This window comes from Brienomyrus brachyistius, chromosome 8, assembly GCF_023856365.1.
Source record: "Brienomyrus brachyistius isolate T26 chromosome 8, BBRACH_0.4, whole genome shotgun sequence".
NCBI classification, from domain to species: Eukaryota; Metazoa; Chordata; class Actinopteri; order Osteoglossiformes; family Mormyridae; genus Brienomyrus; species Brienomyrus brachyistius.
In genome coordinates, this window is record NC_064540.1 from 12,031,392 (window position 1) to 12,049,500 (window position 18,109).

The 18,109-nt window shown below is 44.7% G+C and overlaps 2 protein-coding genes and 1 long non-coding RNA gene across 5 annotated transcripts in view; 2 read left to right on the top strand and 1 right to left on the bottom strand.

The window, feature by feature from the left end:
* The window catches only part of fer1l4 (fer-1 like family member 4), a 36,376-nt gene extending 31,772 nt beyond the window's left edge, over positions 1 to 4,604 (top strand). The window contains exons 40-48 of the mRNA XM_049022858.1: positions 164 to 334; positions 1,246 to 1,400; positions 1,774 to 1,955; positions 2,040 to 2,125; positions 2,381 to 2,479; positions 2,571 to 2,812; positions 3,203 to 3,498; positions 3,763 to 3,863; positions 4,143 to 4,604. Of these exons, the coding sequence (XP_048878815.1) occupies positions 164 to 334; positions 1,246 to 1,400; positions 1,774 to 1,955; positions 2,040 to 2,125; positions 2,381 to 2,479; positions 2,571 to 2,812; positions 3,203 to 3,498; positions 3,763 to 3,863; positions 4,143 to 4,323 (1,513 nt within the window). The 3' untranslated portion in view covers positions 4,324 to 4,604. The remainder of the gene's footprint in view (positions 1 to 163; positions 335 to 1,245; positions 1,401 to 1,773; positions 1,956 to 2,039; positions 2,126 to 2,380; positions 2,480 to 2,570; positions 2,813 to 3,202; positions 3,499 to 3,762; positions 3,864 to 4,142) is intronic.
* Positions 921 to 7,468, bottom strand: LOC125747532 (uncharacterized). 3 transcript variants are annotated; one of them, XR_007399324.1, is made up of 4 exons: positions 7,377 to 7,458; positions 4,721 to 4,830; positions 3,490 to 4,202; positions 921 to 2,094 (listed from the first exon to the last, which is right to left on the bottom strand). It is a non-coding gene; the product is annotated as an uncharacterized LOC125747532 (long non-coding RNA). The 3 variants fall into 3 exon arrangements; XR_007399326.1 differs by having other exon boundaries at positions 921 to 2,114; XR_007399325.1 differs by lacking the exon at positions 4,721 to 4,830 and having other exon boundaries at positions 7,377 to 7,468.
* Positions 7,469 to 7,686: 218 nt separating this feature from the next.
* Positions 7,687 to 18,109, top strand: part of unm_sa1614 (un-named sa1614) — a 61,303-nt gene continuing 50,880 nt past the window's right edge. Inside the window, exon 1 of the mRNA XM_049022859.1 lies at positions 7,687 to 7,820. Within this exon, the coding sequence (XP_048878816.1) occupies positions 7,695 to 7,820 (126 nt within the window). The 5' untranslated portion in view covers positions 7,687 to 7,694. The remainder of the gene's footprint in view (positions 7,821 to 18,109) is intronic.

Consider the following 18,109-nt stretch of genomic DNA (forward strand, 5'->3'; position numbering starts at 1 on the left):
CAGATTAACGCACAAAAAGAAGAGGTATTTGGCTGTAACCCTGAAATATGAACTGTATTATAGCCTCTGGGGAAATCATTATCTTAGCTTGTGTACATGATTTTAAATCACACCACTTATCACATATCGCTGCATTGTTTCACACCCATTCCCATGGCAACAGAGTGTTTGAGCTGACGGTGTCATTCCCCCTGGAAACGGAGCTCATACTCATGGTGTTTGACCACAACCTGGTCGGCTCTGATGAGATGATCGGTGAGACACGCGTCGACCTTGAGAATCGCTTCTACAGCTGGCATCGTGCAGGGTGTGGCCTTGCCCTCTACTATGACAGGTGGGTCACATGGTATACCTGACCCATTAACAGTGGGTCTCCACTGTTTCCCAATTAGCAAGGTACTGAATTTAAAATGTACACAGGACCCTACAAAAGTCAAAGAAAATTCTGCTTAAATGATCTTCATATTTATGTGAAACTATGATTTTAGTTTAGTCCCTTGTGCTCTGTGATAAGCAAATGCATCAAGTCTTTAATTTAATTTCACTTTTTATGTAGTCATTCAGGGGTGGCATGGTGGTGCAGTGGTTAGCACTGTTGCCTCACACCTCTGGGACCCGGGTTCGAGTCTCTGCCTGGGTCACATGTGTGCGGAGTTTGCATGTTCTCCCCGTGTCGTCGTGGGGTTTCCTCCGGGTACTCCGGTTTCCCCCCACAGTCCAAAAACATGCTGAGGCTAATTGGAGTTGCTAAATTGCCCATAGGTGTGCATGTGAGAGTGACTGGTGTGTGATCCTGGGTTGTTCCCTGCCTTGTGCCCATTGCTTCCGGGATAGGCTCCGGACCCCCCCCCCAACCCAGTAGGATAAGTGGTTTGGAAAATGGATGGATGGATGTAGTCATTCAATTAAATGGAGAGACATTATTTATGCATTTTTTATTTAAGCAATTTGATGCAGCCTGAAAACTCAGCTCAGGGTAAAACAAAGCTAGCTGTATAAAGTAACAACCGCCCAGAAGCACAAAAACTACAATACCCAGAAACACGAAACCACCTACATTCAAACACTGACAAAAGGTTTGTATAGAGGAACCTGCGATCCAGATAAGCCTCCCGGCTCAGCGCAGCATAAGAGGCCGTCCTGGCAAGCTGTTGGCTTCTGGACAGGTCACCTGACGCCCCTTGAATGGCTGTTTATTAGACCTGACCGCGACGCAGTAAGTTTACGCGGCTGTCTTCCCTACAGGGATGGCTACAATCAGTGGAGGGATTCGAAGAAGCCATCTGCCATTCTGGCCGATCTCTGCCGCAAGAACGGCATCGGGCCGCCCGAGTACCGCGAGGCGGAAGTCAAAGTGCTCAACAAGATATTCAAAATACCCAGCGAGGCTTTTCCTGAAGGTCTGAGCACACTCTCACACTTACACCTAAGGATGTGGGTGCACATCTGCAGCTAAACACATTTGCTTATTGATATCATTAAAAATACATATCGCTTTATTTTAATTAGTATCCGCGTCTTATAGTTTTAGAAAGATATTCTAGATTTGTACAAAAAATGTAGTTAAATTTATCAAATTTCTGCAGGAATTTCAGCTTGCATCCTTTCAGTTTAGGAACTCAGATCCTGACAAAGACCTTCAGAATTATGTCGCCCGTTAAGCCACATAGACTGAAGTTCACTTCTGCAGCTGGCATATTCTTTGTCAGTGTGAGCTGTGTCCCCCCTGTCCAAATGAGAATGAGACCCCTGAACTGCACCATGCCTTCCCAGACCTGGTAAAGAAAAACAAGAAGACAGAGGAGGACTTGAATGAGCTGGACGAGCACAGGGCTCTGAGTGTGCTCCACCGCTGGGGTGAGATGAGGGAGTTCTGCGTGGGCTCCTGCCCCCTGGTGCCGGAGCATGTGGAGGTCCGCTCCCTCTTCAACAGCGATAAGCCCGGCCTGCCTCAGGTGATGGCCGCAAGCAGCCCCCTGTCCAGCCCCTCCGCCCTGTGCCTGAGTGCGATGCACTGACCGCTGCTTTGCTTTCGGCAGGGATATGCGCACATGTGGATCGACATGTTCCCTGTTGACGTTCCAGCGCCACCACCTGTCAACATCAAACCCCGACTACCAGTCAGGTGAACATGTGTCTGATTTATAGAATTGCTATGCAGACTCACACAAAATTATGAAAGGATATAAAATGCTTTATCTTCCGAAAAGGCGAATTTTTCTAACCTGTTAATTTGCAAGTAAAATAATTGTGAAAAAGACAAAGTACATATCAACGGAAACCGCCACGTCTAGGTCAAGTTCAATATCACTGACATTTGAATGTAGATATGGCTGAGAATACAATTTTGAAATAAAGTAATTTTCCTTTGGCTCCAAAGCTACGAACTTCGTGTGATCATATGGAACACAGACGATGTTGTGCTGGATGATGTGAATCCCTTCACTGGTGAGCGTTCCAGTGATATTTATGTCAAAGGGTAAGCCAGAGCTGATTTTCATGCCTTATTTTATATTCATAAAGCTTCTTTCCTGGAAATTGTATTTATTTTCATTCATGTGTTTGACCAGCTGGATCAAGGGCTTGGAAAATGACAAACAGGAGACAGACGTTCACTTCAACTCGCTGACAGGGGAGGGCAACTTCAATTGGCGTTTTGTGTTCCAATTTGACTACCTCCCCACCGAAAAGGAGGTCATCTACAAGAAGAAGGAGTCCATCTTCTCCATAGATGAGACGGAGTTCCGGCAGCCGGCGGTTCTTGTGCTGCAGGTCTGGGACTATGATCGCATCGGTGCCAACGACTTCCTGGGTGAGGCCATCAATCGGCACTCTTAATGTGGCACAGTGTAAACATCAAGCTCAAGTTTCATGTCAGTTTTACTAAATGAAGTCAAATGATTTAATTTGTTGAGTAGGCACTTTATCCAAATTGATGTACATTTAAGAACGCAGGGTCAGCCAATCCCTGGATCAGTTTCAGTTAAGGGCCCATGTTTAAGGGCCCAACGGTGACATCACTCTGCTAACTATGGGATTTGGACCATTAACCTTCTGCTAACAGGCACAGACTCCTAACCTGCTGAGCCAAGCAGAACTTGGAGAGAAGTTCCAGACCTTTACATCATCCAAACTGTGACACCGATATGTGGATTTAAGAGTAGCTTAAATGCTTTTATGACGCTTCTCCGTTCACCTGCAGGGTCCATAGAGCTACGCCTGAATGATATGGTGAGGGCAGCCAAGTCCTCGGAGCAGTGCAGCGTGAAGATGGCCAAGGACAAGGCCAACCCTCGCTTCTCTATCTTCCGCAGCAAGAGGATGAAAGGCTGGTGGCCTGTCATTAAGCTCAAGAGCCAGGAGGACATCGAGAGGGAGGAGCGGGAGGCGGAGGAGGCCAGGAAGAACAAGAAGAAGAAGAAGAAGAGCAAGAGGAGCCAGATGAAGCCAGAAGACCTGCAGTTTGTGGATGCCAGCGGGAACACTTACCTCCTGATGGTAATGCTGGCGATCGGTTCTCCTTCACGGGTCGCAGCGAAAGCGCTGCGTTATTTAGGCTGAAGACAGAAAGCACAGAAAAGAGGAGCTGGATATTTTTTCCAACATGGGAGCCAAATTCTGGGGCACATTCAACTGACATATACTCTCGTAGCGCATAACCTGAAGGCAGCATGGAGTATATGTCAGGATTGACATTATAGGTTACTGTACTCACTGCCCCGGTGGCTTTATATGTTTCATGTAAATTTTTTGGACTTCCAGGGTAAAGTGGAGGCTGAGTTCCAGTTGGTGACAGTGGAAGATGCAGAGAAAAATCCTGTGGGAAAAGCACGCAAGGAACCAGAGCCGCTGGAGAAGCCCAAGTGAGAAGCCGAGCTCTGTCACGGCGCAGACCTGCATTTGTCAATAATGTAGCGCACAGTACAGGGATATTTACAATAAATGGGGTTCAGGCAAATAACAAGCATCGCCATCTAACGCTAATAGCAAGTGCTGCAAGGTGAATTATTTCAGTTTGGCGAACTATATGATCACCAGGTAGTTTGGAAGAGGGCTACCAAGGGGGGTCACTGTTGAGGCAGAATCAATGTTTTGCTAAAGTACGTAAGTAACGCCCTGCTCTCTTTCTCGTACCTCACCAGTCGACCCAAGACGTCCTTCAATTGGTTCATGAACCCCATGAAGACCTTCGTCTTCTTCATCTGGAAAAAATACAAGAAGTACATCATTGCTCTGCTGATTCTCGCCATTTTAACCATGTTCCTTGCCCTCATTCTCTACACCCTGCCTGGCCACATCAGTCAGCTGATTGTTAATGGCTGAGCTGAATAAGGCAGGTCTTCATTTTGGATATTCTCTGCTGTTTGGGTGGAGTGACATTCGCAGGAGATTGTGTGAGGGCCAAAGAACACAGAAACAAAGACATAATATAGCAATAAGTCCATCAAAATTGGCCAAAAACAACCATCTGGGATTCTTGTTTTTTACTGTATATGTAGTGCATCACATTTGTGGTCTTGCCAGTGTACTGATTACATTATCATGAACAATGCAATGTAATATAGTTGTGCTTTTTATAGTATAAATAAAGATGATCAAAGATAGTAACTGAACTGAAGGCAATTTTCCTTCATGTTTTCTACATGCATTTTACACATTTTGCCAACTACGTAGACAAAATACTATATCACTTAAACGTATATGCAGTGTGCATATTTACCCCTTTCTGGGGGCTGTTTGTTCTCAGTATAAAGTGTAGAATACATTCAATTGATGTAGACTCTCTGGGTATCCATCCATCCATCTTCAACCATAGGGTGACAGGGTATCCTAGAAATCAGAACTGGACAATGTAGCCTACTTGGTGTTTTGTAGTACACTCCTATTCTACGGAATCTAAAAAGAAATATACCGGTTCAGTGCATTCCTTTGGGTTAGACTCAGCGTGTGTGAAGTTTTCATGCTCTCCCTGTGTTATGTTGATGTCCTCTCACAGTCAAAAAGTTTGCAGTTAGGCTGAGTGGTGTCTGCAAATTCCCTATAGGGAGTATGAGTATATGTGTCCTGTGATGGACTGTCATCCCATCCTGGGTGTACTGCCTCCCTGTACCCTGTACCTTGGGTGTACTGCCTCCCTGTACCCTGCACTGTGGGTGTACTGTCTTCCTGTACCGTATGCCCTGGGTGTACTGCCTCCTTGTACCCTGCACTGTGGGTGTACTGCCTTCCTGTACCTTGGGTGTACTGCCTCCCTGTACCCTATGTGTACTGCCTCCATGTACCCTGCACTGTGGGTGTACTGTCTTCCTGTACCGTATGCCCTGGGTGTACTGCCTCCTTGTACCCTGCCCATGGGTGTACTGCCTTCCTGTACCCTGGGTGTACTGCCTCCATGTACCCTGCACTGTGGGTGTACTGTCTTCCTGTACCGTATGCCCTGGGTGTACTGCCTCCTTGTACCCTGCACTGTGGGTGTACTGCCTTCCTGTACCTTGGGTGTACTGCCTCCCTGTACCCTGCCCATGGGTGTACTGTCTTCCTCTACCGTATGCCCTGGGTGTACTGCCTCCTTGTACCCTGCACTGTGGGTGTACTGCCTTCCTGTACCATGTGCCCTGTATGCTGTATATCTCTCCTTTCCACGATTTTTTTTAAAAGGTCACCGCTTTCAGTTCTCATTTAACTTAAATGTCTAATTCTATTTTTAAAGCAGGCCCCCTGTTCAGAATAAGTGGTTAGAAGATGGATTGTTGGAGAGACAATGTGCAGAGGGTGTGTATCTAGTTATCACATTGATTATTGATATACAGTGTATTGATCATGTTTGTAACGATCAACAGAGATGTGCTCAGATTACAAAGTGCTATTTAAAAGGCGGCTCCGGGGCAGCAAAGTAAGTAAGTCATAGACAGCGACCCGGAATAGCTGATCCTGCCATTGTACCTAATCTTAAATCAATTCTTATGAAGCTTCCTAAATGAGTGAAAATATTAAAGCTGAACAGTGAATGTCAGTTTAAAGCACTGATCTGAACAAATAAACTACATTTCACAAATTACCTATATAAATCACCTTTGACTGTAGTGATCTGACTAATCATTTTTGAGTTATAATTACTTGATGGATCTCCGTAAATTGAGAGGCGTGTCCAGGTTTCCAAGCCCCATTTAAGCATTCGGTCACAGTTACCAAACATTTTTGTAGAAGCTTTATGTGAAAAACAATATATGTGGAGCTTTAGAGCAGCGGTACCCGAGAGGTGCTGCTGTTATGGAGCATCGCGCTGCCCTTTGCCCAAAACATCGACATACCGATGTGTCTGGGAACTTCCTGCTGCGGAGATGCGCGGCAGGACCTCGCGAGCATTCATGCAAGCTGGAGCAGAAACCCGAGCGTGGATGATTGAGTGTAACCCTAACAGGTCCTGACAGCTGCGACAGGTGCCTTCCAAGACTCCATTATTCCTTCATTCAGGTGTTTTGGAGACCAATCATCGCTAAACATGCTACAGACTCATCTATCAGCTGGACTTTCAGAATGGAAATGTGGACCAAAACAGGTTTCACCCACAATGAGACGTTCAGCTCCCTTCCTCCCCCAATACCGATTCAGCTGATGTGGTCTTTCTGTCAAGCAGACTCAAATTCTTGACAGAAATCGACATTTTACACATACAGCAGCAGAGATATCTTTCTCCTTTCCATGATTTATTTTTGAAAGGTCACCGTTTTCAGTTCTCATTTAAATTAAACGTCTAATTCTATTTTTAAAATGTAATTTTCTTTTTGAATCTTTTGAGGATCCAATCAGCAAAATGTTTTCCAGACAGATTTTTTTTCCATTTTAGCGCTGGATGCTAATGAGTGCTTAAATCACTTCACGAGAAACATAAGTGTACAAATTAGCACGGTGTGACATTTTAGACTATTTAACTGTCATACGTATCACTATCTCCCAAGACAACAAAGAATGCTAATGTCTGACAGGGAGCCCAAATGCACTTACAGTGAGGAATTATGAGTCTTCAGTACAATGAGGATATTTTTAAAATGTTGAATTGGTGACTGATTATTTACGTGATCTTTTATCTTCCTGTTGGAGCTACTTCCAAGGCTGCGATTTTTACTCAGAAGTGGTCCGGTGTATCAAATGTGCAGATACTTATAATGAAGCTACTGAAACATTTGCAAAATCATCTTATAATTTCAGCTATTGAGGTTAGTGAAACGAATAGAATTTCACTTATTACCCACCACCAAGTAAAACTGTAGGCTATGTTGCAAACTAGATTAAATGTCTAGTTTGTTTTAAACCGCTACTTTTGCATATTAACATCAGCAATAATTTACACAAAAATGTCTTCTGTCTTATTTTACCTTTTCCCCTTTTTTTGCTGTTACTTGCGTTTTCGATTTGCGCTGTAAATGAACCACCGAGGCGCGCCCCCGACAAATGCGCGTTCCTCAAGCAGCCAGGCGAGACTGACACATGCTCATGTGAGCGTCTCCTTCCTATTTTTTTCTGTTTTCAGTTTTAATTCACGGAGATGGCTCGCAGGAGTTTTTGAGCGCACATCCCAGCACTTAGGCTCAATGTATTTTCGCTTTCTTGTCACATAATCTGATTTGGCCGACGATCGGAAACTTTTCCCCCCCAGTAATTGTAGATTACTTAATTCAAATTCACTCACAAAAATGCCTGAGTTCATCTCGGTGGACGAGTTCATCGCCGAGACCTTGGAGGATTACAGCTCGCCGACAACCTCGTCTTTCATCACGAAAATGCCAAGTTGTAGAAATGCCGTGCATAACATCGAAGAGGTAAGGTTTGGGAGCGTGGCTTTTACGCGATCGATCTGCTATGATTTCAACTCTTTGTCTGACAGCTCATCCAGCCATTCAGACCAAATCTAAAAGCACCTTATGATGACAGTCCAGTGTATTCCGGTTCGCTGATATCTACAACGATGATGTATTTTTATAAGTAACGATCCCGCTGATAATATCTGAATGGAGGAGAGAATGCATATATTGTATCCGGATCATTTCCTTTGTTTAGGATATTTATCTTGTGTTCCCTTAATTCTGTTTCTTTTCCACCGTGTAAGTAACTCATGCATGGCCAAAAACAGTGCATTTGCCTAAATCTTGTTGCTTGCACATCTATACACAGTTCCTACTTATGACCCAGGCGATCGATTCCAATGCGATTTCTGCTTGTTTTCCCCCCTTTGTGCGCCTTTAAACCATCAATCGGCGGCCGAGGTCAATAACGAGGACGCTCGCATCCATAAACGGGGTTAGGACAGCAGCCCATATGCGTGTATACAGCTGGATTTCATTCATTACTCATCGGTTAAAGTGGCGTCTTGTCGGCGTTAAAAAGTCAACTGTTTGCGCAGTGTCGACGAAACTATTTGCTTTTTTGTGAACGATCCGATAAAATAATGAATTTTTGTATCGAGTGTTAAGGTTCTTCCCCTTCTGCATTAAGGTAATGTTTTGGACTGTGGGAAAAGGCATCTTGGGACTGATTCCTACTAAGACGAACATTATGAACCCCCAGTATTTCTAAATAATAGTTGAATAATTCAGCTCTGCAACATCGCGCAGCTGGATTGTACGGTTGTATGATAAGAGCTGGCAGCCCGTATCATTTCACTGTCGGGTTAAAACGTTGATAATGTGGAAACGACAATGCACTTACTGTACAGTCTGACTGCTTAGTGGCAATAGGGGAGGGGAACCCGTACCTTCACAAACTGTTTAAGATCGGATGTTTTCTGCAATGTTAATGTTCCTTTTTTCTATCTTTATCTCCGAATTGATTGTGCGATTACAACCTAATTATTTCCCCATCATTTTAGAAATATTCACATTATACCTTCTCGTCCCTTTTGTGCGTCATAGTGAATTGTTCTTAATTATAGTTAAATATCATTACGCATTACTCAAAAGACTGACGACCGCTTTGTGGTTATAAACGATGCTTTAAAATCCATGCAAGTTCCGCTTAAAAAATGTACGAGATAGTTAGTAGGAGCCCTGTAATTTAAGTATGTGTTGGTAGTGGCATAATAGGACCAGATGCAAGACGGGGAATGAAAGACACAGAACAGCATTGTGTGCAGTTTAGGCGGCGTACCACAGCAGTGTGATTACCACAGCACTAGAGGACAAGGCAAGATCAATTGCAAGACAGCATTGCCTATAGCTTTTGATAAAGGGGCATGTGTAGAGGTTTGGTAGCCATAGTGATGACCTAGGCAGTCAAGGAGCGTGCATTTGACATTTTAATACATTTCCACATAACACAGCTCAGTAATGTAAGAGAAATCATGTCATTTTTGTGCAGTTTAATTTTTGCAGCTGATTTGAATGTGATGCATCCACGTCTGAAAAATGTATAAGTGCAATTTCAACTGCAACCATACACATTTTTTTTTAAAAAAGCACAGTACCTTCAGTAACTGATTCCCCTTGTTTAACTGCTAATTTAATGTGCTTTGTTTACATATCTGTTGCATTTCATTCATGTATGACACAGCCACGGTCAAGATTGTGGCAGATATCTGTCACAGCAGCTCTGAGTGGACAAAAGTGTGAAATAGCTATTGATTAGCTGGGCTTTGATAATAATGATAGAGAGATCTCACTGTGTTAGCTGGAAACCTTTTCCAGTTAGCTGACAGTGTGACTGGGCCAGACCATTTGCAGCCTCTTTTTGTGACCCACAAAGTCAGGCTATAAACGATTAGTTGTATATTTTGCACACATGGTTACTGTTTGAGTTGTTTATTTCATATCTGTTTTGTTCCCCACTGAGCATAATGATCTGTTATTATCAACAAGGTTATGGTGGCTTTGTCATGGTAGATCAAGGGTCAGTGAAGATGTTGTATCCATTGTCAACAACGCTCTGCATATATCCCGTGGTCCCTGCCCCTGGTACATTAGACGCAACCATTCTTCAGCGCTGAAGTTGTGTCGACTCTTTCGGGGAGTCGTCTCAAGGGTGAGACCAGACCTGTTTTTCAGGTACTGATGTTGCCAAATTTTAATATTATTTAACCGTTTTCCAGACATGTTTCATCTTGTATGACTTATGATTTTTAGGTTCTCAAGTACCATCCATCCATCCATCCATCCATCCATGTTCTCATCCTGATGAGTGCCATGGGGGTTGGGACTGGGGTGGAATAGGGCACTCGGCGGGGTGCACCCTGGATGGGATGCCAGTCCACCGTGGGACTCGCTCGGGGACCATCAGATGGCCGGCTTCTTGAGATTCTCTTTTGTCCAGCTCCTCCGCTGGAATGTGCCCTGATGGACGGCCTGATGTCACTGCAACTGCAAATGGTGCAGAATGGACTGTGCTTTTGACCAGGTCACCGGTTAACTGATACGTTGTTGTCACACTGCAGATGCAGGGTGATCTGATGCTTAGATCAGGGTTTTTCGTAATCCAAGGATTGAGGACCAGGGCAGGTGGTCTTCATCCTGTTTCAGTATTTTTCAGGGTGCTTCAAGCGGATCCTCTTGTTACTGCTTTATCCCCTGGGGGGGGTCATGGAGTCCAGGCCGAAAGCCCTGATTAGAAGCATTTTCAGGCAACTGTCTGAAGTTTGTTGTGAAGACTCGGGATTCTGGAGGAATGGCGAATGTACTTGGTTTCAGCACATTTTCACTCCGTTACCAAAGGTCCTTGACAGTGACAGGCTTTCACAGCACCGTGTGCCTGCCTCTGCCTTACATAAGAGCTGACTCCTGTGCGGAAGTTGGGAAAGAGGAAGTCACTGTTTAGGGTAAGGCTGTATGTTGCACAGGTTCTGAAATACCAGACTATATTTTTAATAGTTCAGTATTACTAAATACAACTGTAGCACGTCCCTTTCAATAGCTAGTTATTGGCTATGAAACTGAAGCATGGTAGCTAAAATGCTATCATGGGTAAGTAGATTACCAGCCGGCTGTAGCTCGAAAGGCCTGCTGTTTCAGCTCTTCTTGGAAGCTCTTGTCTCTGTTTTTGCCTGGCGGGGGACTGGGGATGTCGCAGCTTTGATCCGTCCCAGTGAGAGTGTTTGAACGGCCGCACAATTAGATTAGCGTGGGCCAGAACTAATCGATACAAATATGACTGTAGGGCCAGGATGGTCTGCTGTCTTCTGGATAAAAGCTTTTATTAATGGTCCTGCCCCGGTGTGATGGTCTCGTTTGCTGCATATCTCGAGCAGCTTTGCCTTAGAAAAAAATATAAGTGCTAGCCAAATTCTAGAGTTATTCCCCCACATCACCCCCCGGCAGCATACAGTCTACATTTCAGTCAGCCCCCAGGCCTCTGCTAGTTCTTTGCTCGTCACTACAATTAGGGCAGGAGTGCGGTGCTTGGTGACCCAGATATAAATGATGCTGGAAACAGCAGGAACGGTTGAGGGAGACGACTAGGGGCAGAGGTGAGGGGAATCCTCTCGCTTTTATATTAAAGGCGCAATTTAAATCACGTAATTACCTTCATTTCAGAGTGTGCCTGTCTGAAAATGCAGTGTCTCATTGTTCTCTAAAGGGGGGGGGGGTTCTTCGTAAGCTGTAGAAGGGCAAATTTGGATTGCCCTGGAAAAATATCAGCTGTGGGAGGGAGCTATGCTAGCCAGGTTCCTGTTAGCTGGAGGATTTCTTGGTTGTGGAGACTGCGGGAATCATGAGCACCCCCTTGGGGGCAGAGACCCTCCTGGAGATCTTCATTATGCCTAATAATGTTTTTTTTTTTTTCCTCTACATTTTTTTATTTATTTCGATTTTTAAACAGGAAGCACCAATGATAAACCAGTTTACATTTAAATAAACAAGAGTTGGGCTTGTTATTATGGCTGCGATTATTGTTGTTGCTATTATTATTTTTATTATTATTAGTAGTAGTAGTAGTAGCATAAATAATGTGCAATAGGTAATAAATGCATCACATTGCCAGGTAAAATAGTGGACATGATCTGTTTCAGCAGAACTGGCATCTGACCAAAATAGGGAAGAAGGAAATGGAGCTTTCAGTGACATATAAACTTCAGGACACGAGGTCAGTCTGCCGCCCTGCTGAGCCGAGTGTGCAGAATGACACGAGAGAGACGAGGAGTTTCTCCATTTCCTCCATGAGCCATAGTTGCTCTGCTGAGCAGTTGCATCCTGTCTTTTGCAAAATTCTAACAAGACATGCAACACTTACAGAGCTGGTGTGTGGAAGGTTCTTCTGTGTGGATGTTAACAGGGCCCTGGGCTTGTTGACATACTGTTTGCTGGCCTAATTCAGCTTTGTATGCGGAATTGCAGCAGGCTGGGCTGATGTGCCTTGAATGATTTTACACTCTTTCGGTGTTTGTGTGGCCTGCTTGGGCCTGTTTCCGCAAAACCAGACCATCGTTGCTGTTCAGATTGGGGTGTTGAGCGCTTGGCTAATCCCCCACCCAACCCCCACCTTTATAGTTGCCACAGGTTGGCAGATTTTGAAATCGCTGGTTCTTGTTAAACAGCCTTGCAAAACTAATCCTTAGCACAAAGTTCCCCAACTATAGTGAAATGTGTTTTTGTGGCGTGATGTTTTTTTTTGGCCTGATTATTTTTCCAGTAGCGTTTTATTGTTAGTGTTTCAGATGCCACGTATCCATATGAAATGTGTGAGAATGCAGCCTGCTTTTATTGATCTGAGCTTCAGCTGTCATCCATTCAGTCATAATTGTTACGTCGGGAAGCAGGCGAAGGAAGCCGTGGATATAAACAAACAGGGTTTATTATGGGGTAAAACTCCCAAACACAGCAGCATTAATGACCGGACTGGGGAAACGGCCTTGAGCGTGGACTAAATACGCAGGACTAAGCAGAAATAGCACGGAACAGCTGATAACAATCAGGAATTCACGCCAGGTAAATGAGGGGGTGTGGCACACAGGAGGATCGAACGAGCAGGTCATGACAGTAATCCAGTACAGCATCACTGGGGGCCTGGAGCTTTTCCCTGAAAGGCCAGGACGCTGGTTGTGGGAGCCCTGGGACAGGATGCCAGCCTTTAACAGTGTGCAGACTTGCATGTAATCACTCACAGGATCATTTAGAGACCCCCCCTTCTGCAGCTAATTGCATACTTTTGGACAGTGAAGGGGCTGGAAATTGAAGTAATTGGAGGTGAGCCACGCAAACACACAGGGCTGAGCTGAGAACAAAGGGCTGATCCCTGGGCCAGTGAACCCACAGTGCTATGAGCCAAACCGCCAGACCACCTCTTGCTAATGTCGTACCACTGTTTATGTACTAGCAGCCGCTCTTGGGCAAGAAAAAATAAATATGAAAGTATTTTAAAGTATTCTTTTTACTGTAATCCTTCATATTGAACACCGCTGTGCCCAAATGGATTATGGGACTTTATCCGCAGTCATATCTGTATATTTTTAAACATGCTCTTTTGATAGCATCATTACAATGAAATTGTTATATTACCTGGACGCCAGCATGCAGAATATAGAGTATTATAGTTAACATTGGAATACAGAGAACAGGAAAACACTCAAACAAGACAATTAATTATTGGCACAGTGTTGTGTTTTATTCTGTTGTGGATTGTGTGTCATCAGTTTCAAAATGTATTCAATTAAATAAACATGTACACTGTATCTTGCATATTATTTATTAGTTTGTTTGCTTGTTTTTAATAGTTTCTCAATGCCCACAGTTAGCTGATTAAGTTCAGTTACACCCAGGCACTTGAATTCTCGATTCTGATTGGTCAGAGGGGTGTCGATTGACAGGCAAATCATGGTTGTAAATCTCGGCATGATTATAATCTTTAATTCCAAGTAACATTACTTAACAGAAAGTACAAAAGCAAAGAAATTGTTACAACTCATTTAGGCCACAACAGTGCTTCAGGCTGGGGCCCAGTACCTGTGGTCAGTGATTAAATACCAAAATGATTTACTGATGTATTGTACTTGTACCCAGTCATACTAAGCTCTGTGTAACCTGCCTTAACAGGATGATATGCAAGTGAAAATAAGTCAGCTTTTACTCGCAACGCTGGTCTTCCAGGCTATTCACTGAGGACCAGGGCACTGGACTGAGTGGCCAGGTTGTCGGTTCCGCTCGTATAAATGTTCTTACATGAGACCCCCTCTCTAGCTCTGGCAGCCTTTGATACATCCTCCTGCATACATCAACCTGTGCATGTCCTCCTGCGCACATCAACCTGTGCATGTCCTCCTGCACACATCAACCTGTGCATGTCCTCCTGCGCACATCAACCTGTGTGCGTCCTCCTGTGCTCGTCCCCTTGTGCATGCCCTCCTGCGTATGTCCTCCGGCACACTTCCCTCTCTGCACGTCCTCTTGCAAATGTCCTGCTGCGTATGTCCTCCTGAGCATGTCCTCTTGTGCACATCCCCCTGCGCATGTCCTCTTGCGCATGTCGTCCTGCGCACATCCTCTTGCGTACGCCCTGTGAGGCTGGGCTGCGATCTTTGAGGTATGATGCGGAGCTGGTGCTAATCTGCTTACTTCCTGAGATAAATAGAAATACGGTGGCAGCGAAATGCCCAACTGTGAAAATGATTAATGCCAATGGCTGTCTTGGCTTGTTATCTGGGGACCCTCAGAAAAGATAATGTAACGGTCTGTCAGGCTGCTGAGAGTGTTAGGCGTATAGGCACTAATGTCTAGCTTTCTGGTGTATGTTCCTCATATCGTGTCCTGCCGCTAATATCCAACACTGCTGTTTGTGCTTCCCTTAATGTTACTGGTGTCGTAGTGGACAATTCTGTAAATGTCCAGCACACTGGCATATGATGGGCTCCTCTCCTCCTCACCCTGGATGACTGGAAGATGGATGCATGGGTTGTTAAACCTCAAAGAGAAGCAGTTGATCTGAGTGAAGTTAATTTCATTGCATCGCTGAAGTGTGCTTAACTGGGTGAAATGCCACTGAAAATTTGGGGGGGGGGGGGGGGGTGCGAGAGGAAAAAAGGCGGGCGCCATCCGATCTGATCTAACCATCCAATTTTAAACGTGGATGGGATTAAAGTCTTTGCCGTTAATGGACGCATAGGCTACCTTGAAGTTGCTGTGAGTCAGATAGCTGTCATGCTGTAATTTGCTCATTGCATGTTCAATCCCTCATGGCTGAAACAAAAAGTTCACAGTCAGATTAAGTAACTACCTATTCTGGGTTCTCCTTTTTATAATTAAGCCTATAATTCCGATGTGGTCTTCTAAGCTGCTTTGGAAACCTTGCAAATCAATGTTTTGTCAGATGATTGAATCAGACATCAGACATTGAATTCCTATTTTATTAATATTTAATGTGCCTGCTTTCAGTGTGGTATTACTAATGACTGTGTAGCCTAATCAGTATGTGTGGTGACTCTGTGTTCAGTCAAATGTGTTCAGTTGATGTCGGCGGCTGTGTGGATAGCCTGAGGGCTTCGCTGTGTCTCCTGAGGCCGCTTACGCCCGCTGACCCCAGGCTCTAAGCTCATGTCTCCCTCCCAGTCCTGCTTGAGTAGGGGTTCCCAACCTTTTGACGACCATGGACCAGTTTATGCTGTGCAGAAATTTCACAGACTGGAGGATTAAACAAGATGAACAGGAAAATACAGTCAAGAACATGGTATGTTTGCTAACTGCAGCTGTAACCAATGTGATTTGAAGGCGTGATCGTCAGGGGTCATGAGAAAGCTGCGGCTTGGTCGCTTGGTTGGATACCGGGTAGGACTGGTGGTTGGACACCCCTGTTCTAGAACGTTCCACCCCCCTGCATGAAGCACACTGCACCCAGCCTGAGTGCTACCTGGTTCCCTGTTTTGTTCATGTTATCGCTCCCATTTAAGCTTTTAATGCATCTTTTAGCAGCGAAGTAAATAAGCTACCCCTCGCAGGCCGTGTGATCGATGGGCTTTATATATGCCCCTTTCACCCACATGCGCCGAGTGTGCGTTTCCATTACTGCATGCTTGGGACCTGCTTCACCCCTTACTGTAGCTTTCTACTCTGATTAATTAACTGACCCAATGAGAATGAGTTTTAGTGGAAAAACATTTTAAAGGATTTGTGGTGATTGTCTTTAATGTGGGACTGTGGCCTCACGTCTCTGTGGCTGTGAGTATGAGTTCTGTCCCTGTCTCTGTGTTTGGAATAGATTTATACTGTAGGTTTCCTCCAAGTCCTCCAGCTTCCTTGGGTGCTCAGATGTGGGGTTTAGGTGAGCTTTGTCTGCCTGAGGTGTCTGATCATTCAAGACAGCCGTCTGCAGCTTGTTTGCTGTCCCCACTTGGATCTCCATGAATAATAAGATGCTACCGGCTGGACAAAGCACTCGCCTCCAGGGTTGTCAAGTTTGAGTGTTCAGCCTTTTTATGTGTGAATCGGTTGAGCCTGTAAAACACTGGAGAATAAATCAGAACATTAAAGAGTTTTCTCATTGACATTTAGATGCCTCTGGGGGTGTTGGGGGGTAGAGAGGCCTGCTACAAGTGAAAAGTGAAACAGCACACGGTTATGGTAGTGTGGCCGTCCTGTGGTCCGGGGGCCATATTCTTCCACTTCTTGGCCTAAGCGGCCCGAACAGGTGATCTCTGCCATGCTCTGGCATTCAGCTGATGTCACGAATGAGCAGCAAGGCCATGCCGGTTTAGGAGCCATCACTAAATGTGACTAGTTTGTGTCCTACAAGGCCACAGAAAATGAAATGTCTGGATGTGAATGGTATTTATCTCAACAACTCTGCCTGTAAAACACCTAACTGTGTAACTATGGAAGTCAGACTGTTATCTCAAAACTTTAAATATAATCAATGTGTGCTAGCTACAAATTAGCTTTTAGTGGCAGTATAACAAGCTGGGTCCTAACTGTGAGTAAGGCTGTAATAATGTCCATACAACTTTCAGTGTTACATCGACATAAAAAATCTTAATGGTGAGTTTTGTAGATTTCCACGAGTGGGTTTTCATAGTAACACCTCTTACTCCAGTTAAAATGATTTCCCCCTGGGTGTGATTTGCTTGGGTAGGTGTGAGCACAGTAATGGCACTCAGGTGTGGACCTAAAGAACCGCACCGAGACCCTTGAGAGGAGGTGGTCTCAGTCCGGTCCCAAATTCTGGAGCGGTTTGTTTGTGGTGCGAATCCGATCAAATCTCAATCCGACCCGACTTCCAGGTGTACGTAGTGAGTTTGAGCTAAAAGGCTCTCTTAGTCAGGCGTGCATTGCATGCTGGGATGCGGCGGAGCATGCAAAATGTTCAGTCAACAGCTGTTGGTAAGAGGATTTCACCGGTCGACTGAACAGTGCTGTGTGAAAGTTAAAAAAAAAAAAAGAACCGACTGACAACACGTATAAGTGAGAGATGTTCAGCTGCATAGCCAGCACACAGGACCTTATTTCTGTATTTACTTCCTTGTTCCCACCACAGCCGCATCTGTCCAATAAGCAGAATGAACCTTCTCACGTGGTTTGTGGCACGTTGTTAATTCGCTTTGATGTTTCTCTGTGTGAAAGTGAGCCGAGGGGAAAATGCTGCAAACTCATCGACTGATTCAAACCAGAGAAACTAAATTATGGGTGTGAAAATGCCCTAAGTCTAAATGCATGACTGAGTAGCTCAGTGTCAGGTATAACTTGCAAAGTGACTTTTCATGTCATACTCATGTGTGGATGTGGTCACTGTTCAACTTCAGCTGACTAGTAAAAACAGCAGATTTTATTATTCATTATTATGGTAATCCAGATGTTAGTAGTTTTAAGCTGCTCTGCACGAGCAGTTATTGGTGCATGAAATTTACGTTTTAATCTATTGAAATTGGTAGATCTTTCATCGGAGTTCAGCTGAAACCTTCTGGAAGACTCCATTTCTTTCAGCAGCACAGAGCCTACATGCTACCCCGCTCTTATTTCTCTGGGAAGGTTTCGGCTGCCGGTCATGAGCTCAGCAGATCAGAATGCCTGCAGGATTTCTCGTTTTTCCGGTTTGTGTCGTACGCTGCACTCTGCAAAGCTCCCAGAGTGGCAACCCCTCACACTACAGACACATGATCCAATAGACATTCAGCATCCGGAAGGAAAAATGCCTGTCCCCAACT